The 23,758-nt window shown below is 41.0% G+C and overlaps 1 protein-coding gene across 2 annotated transcripts in view; it reads right to left on the bottom strand.

Moving 5' to 3' along the window:
- Nucleotides 1–7,370: 7,370 nt before the first annotated feature.
- The window catches only part of SLC25A13 (solute carrier family 25 member 13), a 136,224-nt gene continuing 119,836 nt past the window's right edge, over nt 7,371–23,758 (bottom strand). For both annotated transcript variants that reach the window (XM_074945878.1, XM_074945877.1), the window contains 4 exons: nt 14,952–15,090; nt 10,350–10,508; nt 10,158–10,248; nt 7,371–8,716 (listed from right to left, as the gene is read on the bottom strand). In XM_074945878.1, the coding sequence (XP_074801979.1) occupies nt 8,527–8,716; nt 10,158–10,248; nt 10,350–10,508; nt 14,952–15,090 (579 nt within the window). In that variant the 3' untranslated portion in view covers nt 7,371–8,526. The remainder of the gene's footprint in view (nt 8,717–10,157; nt 10,249–10,349; nt 10,509–14,951; nt 15,091–23,758) is intronic.

Genomic DNA, 23,758 nt, shown 5'->3' with positions numbered 1-23,758 from the left:
TCTGAGAGTTCAGTGTTGTAATTGTAGATATCCTGACCCAAAAAGGAGTTGTGTGTGGGTGGGTCACAGAGTTAGTGTAGTGGGAAGGTTGTGGTACTGCTACCCTTGGCACTGCTAAGCACCTGGAGGGTGGCGGCTGCTGGCCAGGATCCTAGCTCTGAAGGCAGAGCCGCTGCCAGCAGCAGCGAGGATGGCATGATGTGGTATTGCCACCCTTACTTCTATGCTGCTGCCTGCAGAGCTGGGCCCTCAGTCAGCAGCCGCCCAGTTCCGAAGGCGGCAGGGCAGAAGTAACGGTATGGTATTGACACCCTTACCGCCGCTGCTGGCAGGGCGCTGACTTCAGAGCTGGACGCCCCCCCAACTCTCCCTTTTGGGTCTAGACCCCAAATTTGACTGGTCTCCCCCATGAAATCTGTGCTTTTACCCTATCCTATACAGATTTCATGGCTGTGAATTTGGTAGGGCCCTGCGTATTAGATGGCTACTACCCATGCAGCTCTCTGCAGTACTTGCTAATCAAACAGATAAACTGGTCCTGGCCAACAGAGCAACAGACAGCACTTCAGAGTTTGACATCTTCACTCCCCCCATCCCAATCTATCCTGCCCTGAGTGACAGACATCCTTTTACAGAAGATGCACTAGACATCCAATGTAAGTGCACTGGTAAGTCAGAGAACATCTAAATGATGCCCCTTGCACACCCAATTGAGTACACAAAATTGGAAAACAAAGGTAAGGCCTATTGGGCTTCCAACGGAAAGTCCAATAAATCCAGCATTCCAGGCACTATGTTGCCTCTAACTCCCCGAACAGTGAGCTCAGGTTTAGGGGGAGGGCAGGTGTTTTTCTGAATATGTTGTTCCATTATTTCCAATCATAGATGAAAAAACTCCATCATCCACTGTGGAAGTTAAGACTAGCCAGTTCTTCCAGTGCATTGTAAACTGCTGGCAAATTTGCCTCTCCTTTTTCCATATTACCTTTCAGTTTTGAAACCTAAGGGGAAAATGCTGCATATTTTACCTTCCAATCTCTCGCGCCTTCATGGCTTTAATAGCTTCTAAAACAGTTTTAAGAGAAACCTCAGAAGACTCTTCGGGATTCACGGCTGTGCACACAGGAAAATGCCCACCTGGCATAGAACACTGCTCCTCCTGGCCCCCTGGCAGCAGGCCTCGATCACGGAGAAGAGGCTTTTTCCTTTGGGGACAGTGGGCTAAAAAAAGAGGCTTGGTCCAGGAGCTTCAAACAGAAGAGGTCCAGGCACAAGGTCAGGGTAAACCATCATAAGGTTGACACTAAACTATTACAGCTCAGTCCAGGAAGAATAAGGTTCTGCTGCAGAGTAAAGCAACTGCTTGCCAGATATGTGCTTTCACTCCACCTCTCATGGACAGGCCTGCTGTATGGGGTTCTTTCCTGGCTATCCATGGTTAAGGCTTCGAGTCCGTCACAGATTCCGTGACTTTCCATGACCTCAGTGACATTGGGGCCCCGCAGCAGCAGACCCCACTCCCCCAGCCCTGCAGGACAGTGGGGGATCCTCCGGAGCGACCCAGCCCCAGAGGGTGGCAGGGACCCTGCAGTTCCCAGTCACCGTAGGTGGTGGGGGACCCTCCCCCCCAGCTCTACAGGGTGACAGGGGATCCCCACCAGCTCCTAGCTCTGTGGTCAGGGGTCCCTTCCAGCTCCCAGCCACTGGGCAGGGGGCAATAGCTTCCTGCTGTTCCATGCAGTGGAGCAGGGTACTGACCCCTCCTCCCTCCCCATTTTGTCAGGGATAGGTCATGGTTTCTGTGAATTTTTGTTTAGTGCCCATGACCTGTCCGTGATTTTTTCTAAAAATATCCCTGACAAAATCTTAGCCTTATCCATGGCTGATAACCTTCTGAGACTTCATACAATCCATTTCCAGACAAGTATCTCAAAGTTGAGCCCATATGTCCCCAGAGTGTTCCCACGTTTGCTCAAGATCCCACTAAACACAAAACTCCACTGTTTCATAAAAATGAAGCCACCCCTTCCACTCCCAACATGCACCTTCCGACAAGACTAGTACAACAAACATTTGTGGATTACTGCATGGTTGGCATTTAAACAGCAGTTAGGCAATACAGTATAGACTACATCTTTGATTTCATTTGTAATCTTTCCTTTCCCCTCTACATTTGTACAGCCCTGAGCACACGCCTATTGGTCAAGAATGAGCAAGAAAACAGTATCTGTAGGCAATGGCTGCAAACCATTGTTAGTGGGTCCATTTCTTCTAGGCATTGCAACGGAAACAAGCCTGGAGAGCACAGCAGCCTTTTAGCTGGATCCAGAGAGGGCACTGAAAACGTAAGGATAGCATGGAAGGAACATAGATGATAGAGAAGCAGACACTTGGGATATTAAGGGTGGGGGGCGGGCGGAGGATGTGACAAGTGTTGTGAAAACAGGGGCAGACTTATGAAGAGATTTAGAGGTGGGGTGGGCGGTGGGTGAGGCTTGAGTTTGGTGTGTTGAGGAAGAGGGAGCCAGTGAAGGTATTTAGAACCAGCTCTTCAAAAGGTATTTGAGCACCTAACTCCTACTAATTTCACTACCTAAAAATCTTTGAGGAGCTGGGCCTTACTTCCTGAACTCATTGAAGTCAATGGCAAAAGCTTCTTTTTTACTTCAGTGATGCAGGATCAAGACCTTAATGAGGAAGAGACCTTGGTAAGAGCAGTTTCAGCAGAGCAGACGCCAGAGAGGAGAGAATTCATTGTGGAGTTGGAGGAAAGGAATTCAAGGCAGTAGCTGTAAATGATAATAGGGTTTACTTCTCTTGCCACCAAAACGCAGCCTCCTCCGGGGAAAAATGGGGTAGCTATTTAAAAGTGCACAAAAATGCTAAATAGGAATACGAAGAGGACTGCCATATCCAGTTGAAGCTGCCAAGATACCGTAATTAGCTAAGCTGGAATTTGGCCAGGACATACTGTTTAAAGCTCCTATTCTTAACAAAATACACAAGGGGATTTTAACGATTTCAAGTGACCAGGCCCTCTGCTTCACGGCTCATCCAGAACATGTGAATAATATAATGGCAGCTGGGCAAAGAAAGTGCTTAGCAGATCAGACTAAATACCATGTCACCAGTTTGAAGGCACTTTTGGCAGCTGCAGGTTCAATGTGAAAGGCTTGAAAATTTAGTCTTAAATTTAGCCACTGAGATGTAGACTCAATGTATTCGTCTAAAGCTCTTATTTAAATGAGGATAATCAAGGCTAATGCTTAAGATTTTGTCATGTATGTTTTTAGTAAAAGTCAGGGACAGGTCACGGGCTTTTGTGAATTTTTCTTTATTGCCTGTGACTTTTACTAAAAATATCCATGAAAAATAGGGAGCCCCTGGGAGCTCCGGGGGCCCTCCACCACCTGTGGTGGCTCGAGCGCCAGGGTCCTCTTTCCCCTACAGGGCTCTTGCGCGCCAGGGTTCCCTTCCTCCCATGGCTCTGAGCTGCAGGGCTCCCCCTCCCACCCACAGCAGTGAGGAGCCCCCCCAGCTGCGAGGAGCTGTGGGGTACACCCACAGCCTGGGGAAAGCTGCTGGGGGCCCCTGCCATCTGGGGCAGGCAGGGAATGGGGGGAGCTGCTGGGGGGCCCTGTGTCCATGGGCAGTGGGGGGTCTCTCACCATGTCAGGTGGCAGGGGTACCCTGCTGTTCCTGCAAGCTGCTGGGGAGGGGTCCAGCTCGTACAGCTCCCAGCCACGTGTGGGCTGAAGTCATGGAGGTCTTTGGAAGGTACGGATTTCATAACTTCCACGACCTCCGTGATAAAAATAGTCTTAATCATGGCAGAGTAGGTGGTGGTAGAGGTTGATATTTCAGAGTCTAGACGGGTACATTATAAACACTTAAGAGGTGTTTTCAGGGGATGCAGCAGTGTTCCCCTTGCACATTCCAGGGCAAGGACTCCGGGGTGTTTTCAAAGTGAGAGTCTATTTTGGATGCCCAACTTGCGGCACCTCACAGGGTTCTGATTTTCACAGGATCGGTGATCAGCACCGTCTGAAAATCAGGTTCCCAGGTAAGTACCCCAAAAATTACTGTACTGAAAATTTAGTTCCTCGTCGTAAACTGTGAACGCACGTCACAAACTCTTCACGTTACCTGTGCTGGCAGAATGGTATTTGTGGAGTTAGGGGCACGCTGTGACAGGTGGACAGTCTTTGGTATCGGAACTGCTATTCCTACTGCTGCTGGGTTTTGAACAATCCTTGGTAAAATGTGATACAAAGAAAAAATTCAGCTATATGAGGGTCTGATCACCTTCACTGGTTCAGAGCAAGACTGACTGATAGCCTTAGCAGCTGATGGAGACGCAAGGGACTAGGGACACAGCCATCGCCAAAGCAGCAGGCAGGCACGTTCGATGGAGGGAAGATGGTTTTCATAGTTACAGATGGCTGTCAATAGGGTTAAAAGAGTGATTTTCTGTCAAGATCCTAAGTAGGGTTAATTCTCTGGTAATACAACTGTTATAATCTACTGTGTTGTGCATACAATGAATCCCCATCACTTGATTTGGGGGAGGAAAGAGAAAAATCAGACAATTCTTTAACACATAACCAAAGCAGCTGGGATGAACTTTGCGAGCGGCTGAATTGCTTCCTAATGCTATGAGGAATAGGGCATATCATGGCAAAAAGCCACTAACATGCATCTTAAAATATCTCCTCTTGCTGAACAGTAACATAAAAGCCTTTGCAGAATGCCTTTTGGATAATAAATAGGAATACAGTGCATTATGTGTAGTTACAAATGCAGTTTGCTCAAATGCTTTTTTTCTGGGTTTTTGCTGCATTTTACCAGAGAGTTATAAAATGCAAGTGTCTTGAGGTTTACATATTCTGAACCATTAAATACTTTATGGATAATCACTAGATTTAAATATTGTTTTCTAGTCTAAGCAATGCTAATAAATATTTCAGCAAACACACTGAAGCCTGAAATTCACAACAACTGTTTCAATGAGAGGTGGCAGATTTCTCCCCCCAGCAGTCAGTTGCTGGAATTTGTCAGCACTGAAGAGCTAAGCAGGTAGGAACACACCAGAAGTGATGTTATACGTGGGGTATATGAAGACAAAAAGGCCATCGATCCTTAAGAAAGCTGTCGAGTGGTTTAATGGTTTTCATATTTTTAGGTTAAGGAAAACTTGCTTAAGTTATTTTTGAAGCTTGTGGTATGTTTGCTCACAAAACTGTTGCTGCAAATTGTAAATATTAAGCTAGCCAACTCAAAAGCTCCACAGTCACCTGGCCAAAATACATATGCACTAGCTATGGTGTAAGGAGAGAGCCAGGATATGGATTTAACACTTCAGAAACACCCCAGCATGCTACCATATGGAGGATTACCAATTCTTGAACAAAATTTGACAACCGATTACTCAACAGAACTGCAAAATGCAAACAAACTGAGGTTATATCCCACCTTACCCCTCCCAGACGGCATAACTTATCCAGAAACCAGAAGAGTGCAAACATCTGAAAGCTTTTTTTTAAAAGAGAAACCAAAGAGCAAAATCTTACAAGATCTGAGCCAGTAAGTTCTTCAGCGTAAGGGCTATACCATGCGTCTCCATACAGCACCCAGAGCACGAATGTGTCATACAGCCACGCACATGTCGAGCCTGACTAGAGTCTTCGGATACTACCATAACATTAATGTGGTTTTTTTTAATCCCCTCATCATCTGTAAGAGCAGTTAGGGGCAGAGGGATATTTTGTATGTGGCTTTACTAAGAATTTTTGGTTGAAATTGTGATAGCTCAATATGTACACTACCAACAAAGAAATAAGGGAAGGGATTGACACTATCACAGATCAGTCTAGTTTGCTATTGCCTGATGCTATCAGAGCAATTTGTGGGGGTTCAGAGCCTTCCATGGTACATTTAGTATCGTGTACTATATCTGAGTTGGAAGCATGTAGTGAAGAACTATTGCCCCATGGACTGAGAAAGCAGCCAGCTGTGGAATACGGTACCAGAAGCTATGAGGCAGGGGGCATTAGTGACCAGAGGACTTGGGTTGGATTTTTTTTTCCTAAACCCCAGGAAATGGTTTTTCCTTTTAAGTTAAAAAATCAAAACCTGCATGGGTGTTGATTAGACCCATTTAAAAAATGACTGAACCTTGCTTTCTTGGAGCACGTGCACTTGTCAGCACAGGGACAAGGGGAGTTCCAGTTTGGCTCCAGCAGCACACAGGTCAAATCCTTCCCAGTGAGGCTTCCAATGCATGTCGTGTCGTAAGTAAGCAGTTGCTAAATGATTTTAAGCACTTCGTGGGGGGGGGGGGGTCTTCCTCCACGGGAAATGCTGCCTGCTATGTATACAAAAAAAGTCCTTCCTTAGCTGCTTGAGTCTCTGCATTTGCTCTCATCAGCAGCTAAGACAGACAGGAAAGTGCACATTCTAGTGATGGCAAAGATTTAGAAAAAGATAAAAATAGCACTAAAACCAAATGGCTTGAAGTTCTGAAGTGTTGATCCTTGGCAGCTGCCATTACCAGTATATTCTGTGGCTTTTTTTTTTTTTTTTTTTTAAATATATAAAACAGTAGTTTGGTGGGGGAATGGAGTTTATTTTTAACAGAGGAGCAGTTACTTCTGGGGACCAGAACTCAGTGAGCTGTTCCCATCACCTGCCTCTCTCTCACAGAGCTCATGAGCTCAGCAGAGTTCAGTAATGACACCTGGAAAAAGCAGTGTGCATGGCTGTCAAGGTTCCCAAAACAGAATTACAATCAGATTATATTTGTGTTTAATAATTTTTAAATTTATGGATACTCCAGACTCCTCCTGCTGCTCCGCTTCCCTGATTAGTTTGAAATGTAAACACTGCCAATTAAAGCAGTTTTCTGTAACAAGCCATATATAATGCAACTAATATATCCATTTCCATTTGGCATTTGGACAAGTTACAGTGTAACCAATATGATGTCATATACCTAATAATGTAATATTTTTACAAAGTACAGAACTTTAATATTCCCATAAACTCATACTTCACATTTAATAGAAATGAAAATATTTAGCAAGGATTACTGCCCTGTAAGGACCTAAATCTTGTGACACCTTTTAGGAGCAACATCAGGGGCCCACTTCAACCTGCACTGGCTATACCGGCAAATTGTTTAAAAGTTACTTACTTAAACAAAACAGAGAGAGCTTCAAAGTAATGAAAGTTTGCTCCAATTCAGGCTTTTAACTAAAGAAAAGTTTCTTCTTGAGCCACAGCAGCATCAAAGGGGCTCTCCTCTTCACAATCCCAAGTTGTTATGCCTCAGGTGGTCAAAAGTAACTACATTCCTAACCCAACCTGTAAATGCCTGTACATAATGAATGAAGTTAGCCTTGAAACAGAGTATAAAATTGAAAGACACACATTAAATCTGCTGTGCAACTTGCATAACAGACATTTGTCTCGCCGTTTGAAAGGTTTATTTCTATCTTCATAAATACACAATCCTCTAAACATTGTGCAAGGCACTCCCTCCCCTCCGCCCAGCTAAAATCTTGTGTTCTAGAATATTTTAATCTCTTTATTCAACTGAATAAAGTAAATAATCTAGAAACAAATCATTTCCAATTACAAGCCAGTAGTTAAGGCAGGTACCATTGATACAGTGCATGGATTTTTCTATTGCATTTATTTAAACAAGCAGCATTTACTAAGTGCATCATACAAACAAGAATCCAGATATCGGCATGTCCCAGATAGGCACCTAGTCTTGTAATTTCACTGTACGTGTAATAAAATGCCAAAAGTACTTCCATAAAGTGCAAAGACTATGGACAATAACACTTCCTTCCTAGCGTTTTGATACCATTAACAGAATACCTTGACTCAACACTTATAAATGTGGTTTCCATTACAAAAACATGTTCCACATAAAAGCTTCATAATACAATCCAGAAACTGAACTTGTGCGTGTACTTATTTAAAAAGTTGAAGCCATAGTGGTAGACTCAGGTACTGTGTGTGTGAATATATATATATATTTTGAAGTCTACAAACGCACTAAGCTTATAACCAATTTACATGTACAGTCAAAATCATTCTGCTTGAGCACCATGATCTCTACTGACTATTTCAGTGACAATGCGTGATATCCAATATGCAGCCACTTTGGCCTAATAATCCTTATTTGAATGTTACCTGTCAGATGATCGCATTCATAACTCCCACCCCTAATCCTGCCCCACAAACAGAATCTAATATTAGTGCCTTCCAAACACAAAGCACATGTCAGATGTGGACAATACATTCATGGTCCTGAACCCAAAGAATAACTGGTAAGAATTTCACAGTGATCTGGTTAAGGAAGCACAAAGACCAATGATTACGTTTAAAAAAACTGCCTTAAAACTGAAATGACACTTAACTGATATATGATGAAAAGCTAAAGGAATGAAATATTAGACTGATCAGAAAACTGGCTCTTTCACCACTAATAAAACTCCACAGCAGTAACATGACATCTTAAGGTCCAATGGCTGCAGCAGCCTGTGAGGTAGGTGGTGATGGCCTAAATCGAGGTAGGTATAGTCCAAATTTATTTTCAATCCCTGCAAATGTGGCAACTGCTAATTTATAACCTCCAACATGGTCAGGGTTAGGAGCAGGTAGTGTGATCCTGGATTTAGGAACGGGCTCTGATCCAGCTGGTTTTCTGCAAAATAAAAGTTAAACTTCCGTAAAAACACTGACACCAAAATCGCTCCATAAATTGTAAATCAACTATCTTAAGGTCAAAAATCCCACAGCCGCTTGGCAAAAACATCCCTGCTACAAAGTAATGAGAATCACATTGTAATATTTTAGAAAGATCCCAACAGCTTTCATGCTAATCATCCCAGAGAGTTGTCAAACCTAGATGAAATTGTACAGCATGTTACTCGATGAGACTGCAGTAAACTGTGGTCATATCCCATCCCCAGCTCCTGCACTCTGCATCACTCATCCAGGAACCCGCAGAGTTTGAACAGCTAACGTTTTTGTATAGGTATCTACATCGCAAATGAAGGCGTGATTGTGATAACAGTAGGCATACCCGTGTTAGCTTTCATCTAGCTGGTGTGGGTAACAAAAGTAGTGAAAACACGATGGCAGAGGCTTTAGCGTGGGATAGTCACCCCAGCATAAACCTACAAGGACCCTGGGTACATTCTTACCTGTGCTAAGTAGATTATGCCTTCCCACGCTACAATCACACCTTCATCTGTAGTACGGAAATACCTTAACATAGCACTAACAGTACATACACAGCAATGCTTGGGGAAAGGGGATATTTTGTGCATGGTTTTACTAACCATGATTTTTTTTGTGAACCGTCCCAGTACTTCCACTGGAAAACCAAAGAATGGCAAATTCAGCTACACACTTCTAAGGGAACTGATGCCAGCAAAACCCACTCTTGCTTCCTCCTTGTGATCTCCCTGATGCCATCGTAACCCATTCAGGTGCGTTTAAAAGCCTTATCATGTTAACATTGCCTAAATGCAGTTGCATTTGTTGCAGAGGATGCAACAGAGTCAATACATTGTGATGGAAATATCAGATCCCTGTTCTGCAACAAGCAAACGTGGTGCATGCGTAAAGGGAGGCAGAACTGAGGCTCCACCAACAACTGAGCAATCACTGCATTCTTCAACTGCTACAGCCCTTTTAACAATAATACTCCCTGCCCAGTCACATGCAGAATCCCTCCGCAACAGCAATGACTTAGTAATGGTGCGTTGTTGCCTAGTAGTTAGCGCAGGAAGGAGTCAGGAATCCCAAGTTCTATTCTCTGTTCTGCCATTTATCCTCCGAGGGTCTCATTTTACACTGACGTCCAAAATATCCTCTCAGGGTCTGTTATGGTACTAAAATGAGGCCCAGCTTGCTGTGAAGTGGGTACAGAAACGCTTGCTCAAATTCCACTCAAGCTTAATTAATTTGGTGCAGTGAAGCCTTTTATCTCACGATCTCAAAGTTCTCTCTGTAACTGCAAAGCATTAACAACTAATGTTCCAATCCTGCAACCGACTCTGCAGGGGCACAGGGGTTCGCTTCCGCAGAGCCAGTTGCAGCATCAGGGCCCAAATGATACGTTCACACAGTATACTTACACTCCCCCAAAGTCAATGTAAAGCCATCTCTGCAACAGCTCGTAAGTCACCAAAGTTACACCAAACTGAGGAGAGGATCGAAACACACGAGCTTGAAAGAAAAACAAAACAAGCATGAGCGACAAAAATCAATTAAAAACCACAACTGGCTCCCTGTCATCAAACAAGTGGCATCTAAGTTGTTTTACATACCACCAGCTCCTTTCCACAAAGCTTTCGGGCCTTCCTCTCGCAGTATCTTTCCAAAGCAGTCTATGACGCCACTGTAAGTGGTTTGCCCTGCCCGGGCTGCCACTTGTAATCGAGTCTTGATAACATCAGCAGGGGTCACTAGGGAGGCCGCAGGCATACCTAAAAATGAAGCAGGGGGAAAAAAAGAGACTGGTATCAGTAAGTTGTGACACATACTAGATGCTTCCTGCACGGGAAGGTTACTGTGCCTTTCATTCTTACCTCAGAAAACTCAGACCCCAAATATTTGCTTTTAATGAGAAAGCAGAACAGTGAATAGGGCTAGCCACTGTGAAAAGTGCTTCAAGCATATAAGGCTCTGGTTAGATGAACAGCCCCACCATATTTTTATTTGAAGTCAGGAGGCGCATACAGACATTTTCAGTACAAACCATAACCTTGAATAGTTAACAAGTTAACAGGTTTTGGAGAGGACGTTCATCTCTCCCTTTCACGCCCCTTTGTGGTTTCTGACATTTCCATCACACAATGCGCTGGAAAAAGCATGTTCACATACACCTTAAACAACCTCATGCAGAATGTTACTGGGAGCTAGGTAATGTTGTGCACAATCAGCAAGATGCACAAGCGAAGGTTTAAAGGGTTCACTTTTCTCATTAGGAAACTCACATTTCTCAGCTGCAGAGCAATGTCTGACATCCTCAGTTGAATATTTGGAGGTAAATTTAAATTTACCCTGGCAGATAATCAACTGAAAGCAACAAATACTGAATAACAGCAGGCGATATTTCCAAAGTCATTGTAGCAAATTAGGGCTGCCCATGTTGAGATAAAAAAAAAAAAGCAGCGAGACTGTGCTCAAAAGACACTGTCTCTTATGGTTTTATTACTTTTCCATTCTGCATATGTTCCAAACCAAGTTGGTCAGACACAGATGCATAAATCTCCTTTGCTTTTTTTTTTAAGGCTTAATAATTGTGTAACAATTTTTGTCCAAACCAGTATGGTCTGGCTCAAAGCACCATCTCACCCTTCTAACAGACTGCTTTGAAAGCTGTGTGTAAGTGTGCGCATATCACTAAAATAGGAGCCGCTCCTCCTCTCCCTAAACCCAGAAAAGAAGCAAGCACGTGAGCATGCACGTGCACGAGCACACACACAAACTTTCACGTTTGCAAATTTGGCAGGCAAAGGCTAAAACACGGTTAAAGTTTCACCTGAACTAAATTCCAGAAATGCTGATTTACTCCCCCACTTACCATTACTGACCACAGGATATATTTACGTCTTCAACTTAAAGATGTCCTTTAGAGATCAACCAATGTTTTCAAAGAAAACCAAAAGACATACTTAGAAACAATACTGCTTACTCTATGTTAATTACCATCTCTCATCTCTCTCCTCACCTGTTATTTACTACTAGGGACATTTGTGTTTAAAAACAAACTTACAATTGAAATTAGACAAATTACACAGCAGGAGATGACATAAAATGAAGAGGGATAAGGGGGAAGGGATGAGGAGGTTCATAGGAGAAATAAGCAGAAAGAACAAATTAACTTGTGATCCTCTGACATTATTATAATCTCCACATCAAATGTTGTAACAAAGAAACTGGGATATTAGGTGAAAAAGGAGCAACAGCAGATGATCAAACTAAGGAAAAAAGGTTTTGATTTTATACATGTCCCTAACAACAAAAAAGGGGAAAAGAAATATAAATAACATGGGTCACATCTTGAGAAACAGGCATGCATAAGATACATATGCACATTTACATGTACATGTGCTGTGCAAGATGGGTATTTTCCACAAGTAAGATGAGTTCAAGCACATTTTGAGGCTCACACTTCTGAAAACATAATGCAATACTACTGATGCAGAATTGGCTCTAACTACAGTGGATCAGATTCTCAGCTAAAGTAAACCAACCTGCCTCTGCAGAAGTCAAAAGAGTTAGACTGATTTACACCAGCTGAGGATATGACCCAACATTTTAGAGATGTTTTTCCATGACATGCCCATGACTTTTTAGTGAGCGCGCCAATCTTCCAGTTCACCAATCCCTTGTTTTGATCTTTAGAGTTACTAGCTTGCCTCTAATAAAAGAAATATCTTGCTTCTGTAAAAATAGGGCACCCATGTCCCTGCACTGTTCCACATGATGAGCATCATGACTAATACTGTGCAGGAATCTGCTTATGTAAAAATTAACCTGGAATGGAATTTTACTGAAAATACTGGATAAAATTCCCGTTATAGCTGATTTCCTAGCACATATCAGCAACTATGCGGACTGCTTCTGTGGCTGAACTTCAAAGCGACAGTTATCTCAGTCTGCAATCACCTGACAATGGCTAGAAAGAGAAAAATAATAACATCTAAGAAATGGGTTGGCTTAAGAATACCAGTTTATATTTCAGGTCTGTAGATAGGCTCCAAAGTTCAAAAATTGTTTTGTTCCATCAAAATGGGTTAGAATTAACATGAGTTTAAATCAATCTTCTTTCAACAATTTCTGTTTTTTGGTTTTTTTAAGCACCAGCCATTCGATTAGAGATGTTTTGACTGGTGCCAGCTCAATTCCTACGCGCTACAAGGCACTGCACAAAGAGCTAGTAGAAAGAAGTGACGGCACAGGATTCCTCAAGACTATCTGGTTTTTAGAGTTAAGCCTGGGCCATAATCCAGCTGAAGATGTCCAGAAGTTCCAGGCTGCCCAAAGTCTGGACACACACAAATGCTAGCTATATAAGCAGGCTACTCTTCCCAGAGACACTCCTGTGCCCTTGACAACAAAAAGCTGCCCAGCTGTCTACAAGAAGAGGGGAATTTAAAAAAAACACAAGTAACCACATTCTGAGCAATTCAACTACCTGTACTGGGTTTATTTCTCTCCATCTTCCTCCTGATCCACTAGCCCTTTACTTACAACCGCTGGAGTGTGTGCTGCTCACAGAGGAGATGTCTAGGTCAGGGGTTCTCAAACTGGGGTTCGGGACTCCTCAAGGGGTAGCGAGGTTATTACACTGGGGGGTTGCAAGCTGTCAGTCTCCACCCCAAACCCCACTTTGCCTCCAGCATTTATAATGGTGTTAAATAAATAAACAAGTGTTTTTAATTTACAAGGGGGGTTACACTCAGAGGCTTGCTGCGTGAAAGGGGTCACCAGTAAACAAGTTTGAGAACCACTGGTCTAGGTCTAGTAGTCTATGAGCCATTAACATGGGGGGGGGGGGGGAGTGGAAGGAGGGAATTCCTTCTCCTTATATTTGTATTCACATTTCCCTCAGCAGAGCCTCTGCATCCTTTGCCTGTGATTTGGAGTCTGCTGAGCTTTAGGATACAGAATGTGGAAGGAGGAGGAATTTTAGGTTGATGGGCCCCTCTCAGCTAAGCAGATGCTAAATTAAGACTGCAGCGACCTTTTAAAATCCTCACAGCCCTAGAAGCTCAGCAGCAGCCACAGAGGCAAACTTGGGCTGGAAAATGCATCCTTACATTATATATTCTAGCCCTTTAGTGCATACACACTTAGAGATGAAACGCATCAGTACAAACACATGATGAATATAGAACACCTGTCAGCAGTTTCCCAAGATGAGTGCCAACATTCAGTCTCAGTCCCCAAAAGCAGAATTAAACGAGCCCTGAGGATTGACAATTTGGGATGCACAAGGAAAAACTCCCAACAACTGCCTTTTCTGACCAGATTTCCCGTGTGGCAGGTGAGAAAAATGTGGATTTGTGATCCATACAATCGCCCTTCCCACCAACCCTTTAACAATGCAGCAGGGTAGAAACAGGCATCTATTACCTGTCTTTTCATATCATGCAAAACAGAAGCAGGCTTTTTCCAGGACCATTACATTTCTATTATCTATCATCATAACTGGTGTTCAGTTTTTGGATGGACTTTTATTTATTATTTTGCTTATGCTGCCTTAAGTATATGCTGATTCAAAGAAACTGGATCAAAATCACCAGAAATGTATTAATATTTTTTTTAATAAAAAAGATTAAATAGAAAAATAAAATATAAGAACACAAAGCCAAGATGCTGTGTGGGATACTGTGGTCAATGACTTACTTTTACCATGCTGTCACAGTCTGCTAGTGGCCTGCTTAGATGTTTGTATCATTAGTATGCATTTGGATTTCATACCAAAATGGATATTCAAGTTTCTTTTGATCACAAAGAAGTAGAGAATGAAATGAATATTTTCATGAACCACTTTTACAGTAACAACTTGCCCAATCAACCAGCCAAAACAGACAACAGCATAACAACTTGACTAGGCAAGATGTCACACTACATTAATATTTCAGGACTAAAATCTTGCTCTCTTTTTACTACCACAAATGGTAATATAAATGCTATCGGTAGGTCAAAAATACAAGGAGTTCCTCAATATTAACACCAGCTCATTTGGATCAGCTATATGTACTGCAATTTAATACCTAAATGTTAACATCTTGGTATAGAGCAATTATTTTACACTGTCACATCAGGTATCTCACTAATAAAAACATTTCTAAAGCATCTATCAGTGATATCTAGGTGCAATAGGATGCCATACAAAAAGAAAATCAGGTACTTACCAGCTATTGATCCAGCCATGAGCAAACTTCCAGGACTAACTTGTCCATCTTCATTTGCAAATGCAGTTTTCAAGTGAGCATAACATGGAAAGTAAATGGCAGAGAAGGGGATATCGCGTAGAAAACATGCCTTCGCGCCCTGTGTGAAACAAAAATTGAGTGGTCAGAGAAAGATTATAATGAGACCAAGAATGGAGATGAGAAAGCTGAGCAACATTCCAGTTTTTCCTCCCTACTGCAAAAAAAAAAAAAAAAAAAATATGCAGAAAAAGCAATATTTTTCAAAATTGTGTGAAATAAAGACATGTATTTCACTCCATACAGAAGTTTGTGTATTATTTGTTGGTTCAATAAATGCTGTTTCTTTCCACTTGTTCTCCCTCTATCCTTAATACTGCAGTTATTTGCCATTAATAGAAAAAAATGCCATCTTGCTTGGGTAAACTCTGGTAACTTCTTTAGATAACAAAAAGTAGTTGAAATTTTTGCAATCCAGCTTTGCATGAGGTTCAGGATGAGTTTGATACACGTCCTAAGTCACAGGCTGGGTCTTCACCAAAGAGCTTCCCCTTTACAATAATTACCCCATAGAAATAAGTGTAGCCCAACCAATTTACAGACAATAGACTATGTAACTGCTGAACAAAAATAAAATACAGTGTGACAGAGAGATCAATGAGCCATGTTCTCCTTTACAAAAGAATGATAATGTGCCCATAATCACAATTCTTACACAAATATGCTTTTATATTTGCAGGAAAACACGCTTTTATATTTGCAGGAAAACACAAGGACTACATTAATTGTAGATTTTTTTTAAAAAATAAAACAAAGATTTTCAACACTGGCTGGTAAAATAATTTGCCTCACTACCCATGTGCCGAATTGATGTGAAAACCCAATGGAGTTAAAGATCTGAAATATTGCTTGCTATGTTCTCTGAAATAATCCTTTTGTTTAAAAGAAGAGAAGAAAGCAAGTGAAGTTCTGGGGCAGCACCAGACAACCGGAGTTCTTCAGAAGCATGAAAGTAAAAGAGTCAGACAAGATGGGAAGAGGTGTATAGCTTCTGCAGATGGTCAATGAAAACTGGGCACATGCCAATGCCCACGTTACAACTGCAGTAAGAAATTGCATACGAACTTCAGTACAGAGATCCAGCAAAGAGTCTGAAAACACCAAGGTTGTGATTAGAAGGAATGTGTTGAGACAAACAGCTAACATATTTGGAAAGAGGGGAAGGACAAGAAGAGAAAAGTAAAGGTAAAAGGTATTTCACATCTTTGGCTAGGACCCCTGTGTCTCCCACCCTGGGCTGTCTACCCTTCCAGATTCAGGGTAGACCTTTTTTTGCTCACAATCCTTCCAACAGGTGCCAAGCTGCTCCTCTAACCTGTTGGGGTTATTTAGAGTCTTATACCAAAGCCATTATTAAGGTATCACGTCTCATACCAGTTTTACAAGTGGTAACTTCAATAGAGTTACTTCAGATTTACATTAGGAAGACTGACAGGCAAATCAGGACGAAATATCTCTCAGAAGTCGACCTATGCCTAACGGAGTAAGTAGTCTCTGATCTGCACTTATCTCATGAAATCTAATGATATGCCCAAACATATTAGAGGAGTTTTTCTGTGCTGGAATATTGTATAATATTGATTACTTGTTACAAGTATATGCTGTTTAGCAGACAAACATGCAGAAGCACCAAGGTGTCAGAGTAACTGAAAGGAGAAAAAATTTGGATTAGGGAAAGTATAGTCTGATGTACAGGAATTGTATTGGCAAAATCAGTTCCTGGAAAAGGAAGGAGGTTTCCCGGCAATACGGTGTGGGTGCAGTGGCCAGAGAACATTGCAACAATGACTAATGCAAGTTGCAACACCACGGTTAGTGAGATGCTGACTAGTGCCAGCAGACATCCTACACAGAGAGCACTGGATAGGGCTGGATTCTCAAGAGTGCCTGGTAACCCAGGTATTTCGTTTAGGATGTACAAAGATATTTAGTGCATATCACTATCTACACAAGAATTCCTGTTATATGCTGAGGCAGAAGCCTGTTTTATGGTGATCTTTAATCTTCCCGTAGAATTTCCACTCTCTTTTAAACAAAGTTACATGTGAACAGACAACATTCTGCAACAACCGAGTGTGTGTTCTGGTTACATTTACCTCACAGGCAACATTCAGAAACTATTGCTCTCTAGCTAGTGATATTTTGCAGTATGAACATTGTTTCCCTAAAACTTTATTTTTAAACATTCTTTTCCCAAGGCAAATCTCCATATTGCCTTTGCCTCAAGAGTTTATTGCTCTTATTTTCTTTGCACTGCTATCATTAAACAGCCTGCATATTTTCCTCTGCTTTTCCTTCATACTCTGACATATCTCCACATAATTAAAATAACCTGTGAAAATTAATACGCTACAACTACAAGCAACTCTTCATTCACTCTGAACTGCTAATATTTTCCCCCTAGTAACAGCACTCTCTTAGACGGAAATAGCATATTTTTAATACCCCTAATATTATGCATTCAGGTACACAGAGAGAAAGTCTGTCAACTAAGTTGGCTTAAGTGTAAACAAAGTTGGATCAAAACTTGGATCCACTTTAATAATAACCCACTTTGGCTCAGTTCCAATATCACAACAGTCTAAAGTTTCCTCTCATCGTTCTGTTTAAAGTCTGGGAAAGCATGTTTAAAAGCAGGCCTCATTTAACTTCAAGTTAATCATCCGCAACCAGCCTAGGTCAATTAGGAAGGCTTAGGGAGATTGGCCACAGTATCTTGAAACGCTAAAGAAACATTTATTTTACTTCTCACACCTTTTTGATGTGGACAACGTGTTGAAAGCCAAACAGAGTTTTAATCAGTCCTCAGCAAGTTGTTAGGATCATCCGCCTGAGTTTATTCTGGCAACGAGGGCGCAGACCCTGCCAGGCATGAAATTGTTGGGAGATCCTACACACCGCGACATGCGCCTCCCTAATGCAACTGCCAGTTGGCTCCCATCTTCAATCTCTTTAATGACCTTAAAGCTCTTAATCTTGGATAGTATCTCACTGAACAAACCAATAGAGAAAAAGCATCCCTGGTTTTCCCCGAGGATTCTGATAAACAAATCCAAGTCAGAGCTGGGGCAGTTCTTTGGCATGCTAATTCCTGCTTATTCCAGCCCTACCTGCAAATAAGGCTCTAAATAAACTATTTCTACTACAAGGGGAGGGTAATTATACTCACAAAGGCACCTCTGTGTCGGGTTGGGCACAAGGAGCCAGCAGGTCTGGGAGACGCAGGCTTAACCTAGTCTCCTGCAGTGAATGCACATTGTCTAGTGCAGGGGGGAAAATGCCAGACTGGGGGGACCTAGAAGTATTCAAGACAACAGTGGTGCACCTTGTCTGAGAGGGTTATTTAATGCTTCTGGCACCTGTACTTACAGCCACCCCCTCTTTTTCTACCTTGCAGGTTTAGAATTTATTTGGCATGTATAATTGTTATTTTGATCCTATAGCTACAAACAATAGGCAGCATGTCACTTCTTGATCCCTTAGCATTCTTCTTCGTTTTTACTAGCAACTTAACCCTTCAGATTCAAAACGGTAACAGCCCCCAAGTAGCACTCCTTTGGTTAAGAGTCAACCAGCAACCATCCATGTTACAGAATCAGACATAGCAATTTTGGGGGGCTGTAATTTCCTTCATTTTAAAATCATATTGGATTAAACCAATATATATATTTAAACCAATAAACACAACTGTATGCATTTAGAGGGGAAAAAGTACCAATATCAAATGCTTTGCTAAGTCCCAGATAAACATTATCAGCATTACTTGGTGGGTTGGATTTTTACCTTTTTCTTTTTTGTTATTTTTAATACAACTATTCAAACTGCATGTATTCATACATGAGAACTAGCATGGGTGACAATGAGTACTCTTATGTAAACACCCTTTAACTTTTACTAAATATTCCTTCTTAATATGTTTATTACACTGTTGTGAACACACCATTTGTGTATTTGTGATACCTCTGCTGTTTTCAAAAATCTATCAAGTGGAAGCTTGGCATACAACATGTTAGCTGAGATCAGGCTTCCTGTCTCAACTCCCCAAGAACCGATCCATAACGTGGCAAGAATTAAGCAGTGCAGAGTTTTGGAAGTTTTTTGTACTAAATTCTAGCACTTAAAGTGCAAACCTTTGCTGGCAATATCTTGTTTTCTGATAAGAATATGACTTGAATATATTCTAATATTAGCTATTTAAAATGGGATCTAACATTTATTTTTTCATCAATTAATATTTTAATGCAATGTTATTTGTTATATGTTTACGTAACAAGATACCCAACAAAATACTATCCACAGTAATAGTGTAAGAATACATCCTGATAATGTAATTGCATTACATTGCAATTAATAAAATAATCTTTTAAATGTTTTGTGTTAAATAAGTTTGAGTATTATACAGCAATTTTTTTTAAATATTCCAACAGAAATGAGCAGAACACTCTACAGACTTCAGTTTGACCTTATTCAAAGCACAGAGAAATATTACAGTGAAAGACAGACTGTAAACCTTGCTGAATCTTGTAAGATGACTCCAGAACTCTGTACTGTGAGATGTATAAGTCTACTATACTACCATTAAAATAAACCAGAAATTAAAGAAAGACTGTTAAAGACACTAACCCAACAAAACCAACTTTTCCCTTTCTTCTGGAAATACAAATAGCATATTATGGGTTAGAATAAGTAAGTATTCTGTCTGCTTTGGGTGTCTGCCAACTACTTTCTCACAATAACTGCCATCCACAGAACACCCACCTCTGGTGGCTGCAGAAGAATTTGAAAGATAACTAAGGAAACAAACTGGCTCAATGTAAGGGGCACAATGTTTACCTCCCCAAAGGAGCAGGTGGTATGAACGGTAGGATATTCTAGAATAATTACTCTAAAACGTGACACAAGTAGTTCAAAAGTTCAGATAAAAAGAAAAATATTTGCCGACTAGCTTTAAATAAGCAAGGAGGGTCAACCCAACCCTTCTCAAATGATGGGATTTTCTGACCAATAACAGATTGTGCACCACAGGCTTCTTGGAGGTGGGGGGAAAAAAACAAAACAAAACCCCACACCTGACTTTTTACACTTTTTATCACAAGGATATATTTGTGTAAAAAAAAAAAGTAGATAAAGAATGTCAATTATCTGATCAGGTCACTAAACAGCCAATCAGAATGTAGCATTTTTCCCTCAAAAATTGCTTTTGGTTTATAATTATACAGTAGGACAAAGGCTTCATATTCCTCTTTCATCTCATCCATATTTAGTTCTGCCCAGGAGATTCTCATTAACGGTGCAGGTAAATACCAGAATAGCTGGCAATGTAGGATGAAAATTTTGCAATACAAGACATTGCTCAACTCGATGCAATGTGGGGTCTACATAACATTTCCTTTTTTTTAATTTGCAGACATTAGAAATAATACTTAAAAAGAAAAGGAGTACTTGTGGCACCGATGAAGTGAGTTGTAGCTCACAAAAGCTTATGCTCAAATAAATTGGTTAGTCTCTAAGGTGCCACAAGTACTCCTTTTCTTTTTGCGAATACAGACTAACACGGCTGTTACTCTGAAATAATACTTAGTCATCTTTACATAAGGCTGCTCTATTTATTAATGCAGAAAAGGAATGCTCACATCATCCACAACCAATAGTGCATATTTTTTACTTATGACATTGGAAAAAACTGTTTCAGGGCTGGAAATGAACACAAAAATACATGGAATTTGGCCAAAGACTGGGGGTTCTTTTCAGGTTGTGCATGAATCTTTATGGTGAAGACAGGATCAGCATGTATGATTCTCTGGTTCCTAGCTAAAGTTTCAGATCATGAAAACATATTCTTCCATGATACACAGGGTAATTTAACTTGCCTAGTTTAGTACTTGGGCTCCTTAGCAAATCTTCTCTACATTTAAGAGCCATGATGGAGATATTAAATTTCTAAGGTATAAGAAGAAATTGATTGTGTGGTGCGCTAATGTTCTTGCTTTCTAGTTCCCAGTTCAATGCTCAGTTGAATATTATGCATTTGCTGAGAATTCACTGTATGCTTAAGGGATAAAGTCAGACAAAAAAACTCCTACTGACCCAAATCATGACGTCCTTGATCAGTCACTACTTAGGCAAAATTCTAATAAGGAGACTTCTTCCTGCATAACAGATATATAAAGTATAGGGTCTATTGTAAATAGGCCAGCTTTGATACATACACATTTATTTCTGATTAAAGAAAGAAGAATCAATGCAAATCTTTCAGATTCTTCCTTGCTGTCCAGAAAGCAATACAGTATCAAAACAGCATGAGAGGAACTGAAAAGCTGGCATACCGCAGACTGGTTGACCATTCTTTAGGAAGAAGTTTGCAAACTCCCAATATAAAAGCTAGTCTTGTACAGACAAGTAATACTTTAGGTCTATTATTGTACTAACAGATTGACTAACTGACTGATATGCCTGTTCTCATCCATCATAGTTGAAAAGATTACTTAAGGTATCCATTCCCCTTTTTGAACAAATTATCATTTTGCAAGCATTAGACAGTTTCAATGTAGTTGTATGAGCCTCTGCTAGCTTCTCGTTTTCTCTGGGCCATCCCCTCTGCCATATAATGCAATTGGAGTGGGAGGGAACCCCCACGCCCAAAAGAACAATTGGCAGGAAACTCTGCAAGTGGAAACTCAGAGAATCTTGTCTCTCTCTACAGGAAAAATCCACAAAAGGACAATGGTACTTTTACTGCTACAATGTCTCATAGTAACCCACTTTAACCTTGTCTAAACTATCATTTTTCTTCAAATTTCCCAGATGCACTACCACTGGCCCTAGGGACAGGAGAGTTCAGAAAGCAGGAGTAAATTAACACTGAAGGAGTTATTCTCTGATGCCTCATAAGGCAAAGCAGTGGGAAACTATTCAGATAAGAATGGGCATCGCCTCCCCATTCAAGAGCACTCAGGAAGGGCTCTTGTAGGGTCAAATGGAAAGAGGAGCAGTGTCATGATGTTGACACTCCCCCTTTCAAACCCCACTCAGATCCATTCCTACAGTAGCATTTAGCCCTGAGCAACATTACTAGCAGCTTGACAGTCTGATTTACTGAAATTAGGGTTGCTAGATGTAAGATGGCAATATTTATCAACCCTAGGTGAGCCAGGTTCAGTTCTTCTTCAACTTTATTGAGGCTGGACAGAGATTTATCTGTCTGTTAAGGGGTGGGGAAGGGGGGACAGAAACCTAAAGAGATACCACCATATACAAAGAAGTCAGAGCTCGATAGGGCAGATAGCAAAAGGTTAGTTCTACATTCCATCATGGCTAGAACCAGAGTGGATGCTCCCTGAAAGGCTTAACTAAGGCCTCTAAAAGAGACGTCTGGCACCTAAGACCCTCTGAGGGGCAAAGTCTGCTCACTCTGTCAGAAAGATGGCTTCTAATGTTTATATCTAGATGATAAATTCATTGGTACTAAACAGCATCCATCCACCAGAATTAGTTACTAAACAGACTGAATATTTATATGAACTCCAGACAAACCTCTGTCAGACTGTTAAAGTACTCTACAATTCAAAAACACAAGGTCAAGCCATCATCCAATAAAAATGTTTCTCATGTTTCTACAATGCTGAGGGCGGGGCGGGGTCTGATTTATACCTACTAAAGGAAGGAAATTCACAGTTTGGGATAGAGTTTTAATCATAGAACTATCTTTTCAAGGACACTGAGCATAAAACAAACAAGTTCAAAATATGGAAGGTCTGTCTTACCCCCATTAGAGTAATTATTATCAAGATAAACAGATATTTTATCAAAGTACTAACATTTTATTATTTAGCACTGTGGGGTCCATATTCACTCAGATATTTAAAAAAATATTTAGAGCACTTAATATTATCTAGATATTCAACTGCAGTATTTACTTAATTTAATAGTTTGCTAATTGAACTAGATAGCTTTAAAAAAAAAGCATAGTGTCTTTCAGTTCAAGTCACTGGTTAAAATTCACTCCAGACTGGTAGATACTTTGGGGCAGTAGTTTCTGATGGTTGACTGGTGGTTTATGTCAAGTGAGTTGCTGATCTCACTCCAGTTTCATCTGTGCTGTCTGTCTAAGAAAATTCAGAAGATGACTACTTTCACCCCAAAGCCTCTCCAGGTCGGGGTGAGGAAGACTGGTGCAGGAGTTTGGAGTAGCTTTACTGCATTGTGTATACTGTATATGTTCCGTGGTGAAGTGTTATTTTGATGGCCAGGACTGTCAAGGTTTCATGGGCACTGAATTCCACATACGTATAAAAGGACAAAATCAGAGACAAAAAATAGGCTTCTCTGGCTTTCACAGTGTGGTTAAAAGCTGGGCACTTAAGTGAATATTTAGCACAGCAATGGCATAATCTGTGATTCAACTTGGTACATGTTCAGAAGCAAAACTACATTTGGAAATCATCATTATAAACCGTTAACAAAAAGTCCTGTGCCTAGCAAACAAATATTTCCAAAGCTTCTACACCAAGATATGAAAATTAAGTGACAACGACCTGTGATGATAATGCTGTTTAAAATAAAAAGAATACAACCAGTTGCATGCAACTAGCACCGGCTGCTCAGAAAAGTTATTTATACAGTCTACTCTAATCAAGTAATTTGGCATTCTTTCTAATCATAATTCTAATTCATTTCAACTAGAATATGTAGAGTTCACTACCTGTCCTCTAAGCCTGTACAGCCTTAGG

The sequence above is a fragment of the Natator depressus genome, chromosome 2, assembly GCF_965152275.1.
Source record: "Natator depressus isolate rNatDep1 chromosome 2, rNatDep2.hap1, whole genome shotgun sequence".
In the NCBI taxonomy this organism is placed as follows: Eukaryota; Metazoa; Chordata; order Testudines; family Cheloniidae; genus Natator; species Natator depressus.
The sequence above is the reverse complement of the archived record's forward strand: the minus strand, read 5'-3'. Positions and strand labels throughout refer to the sequence as shown.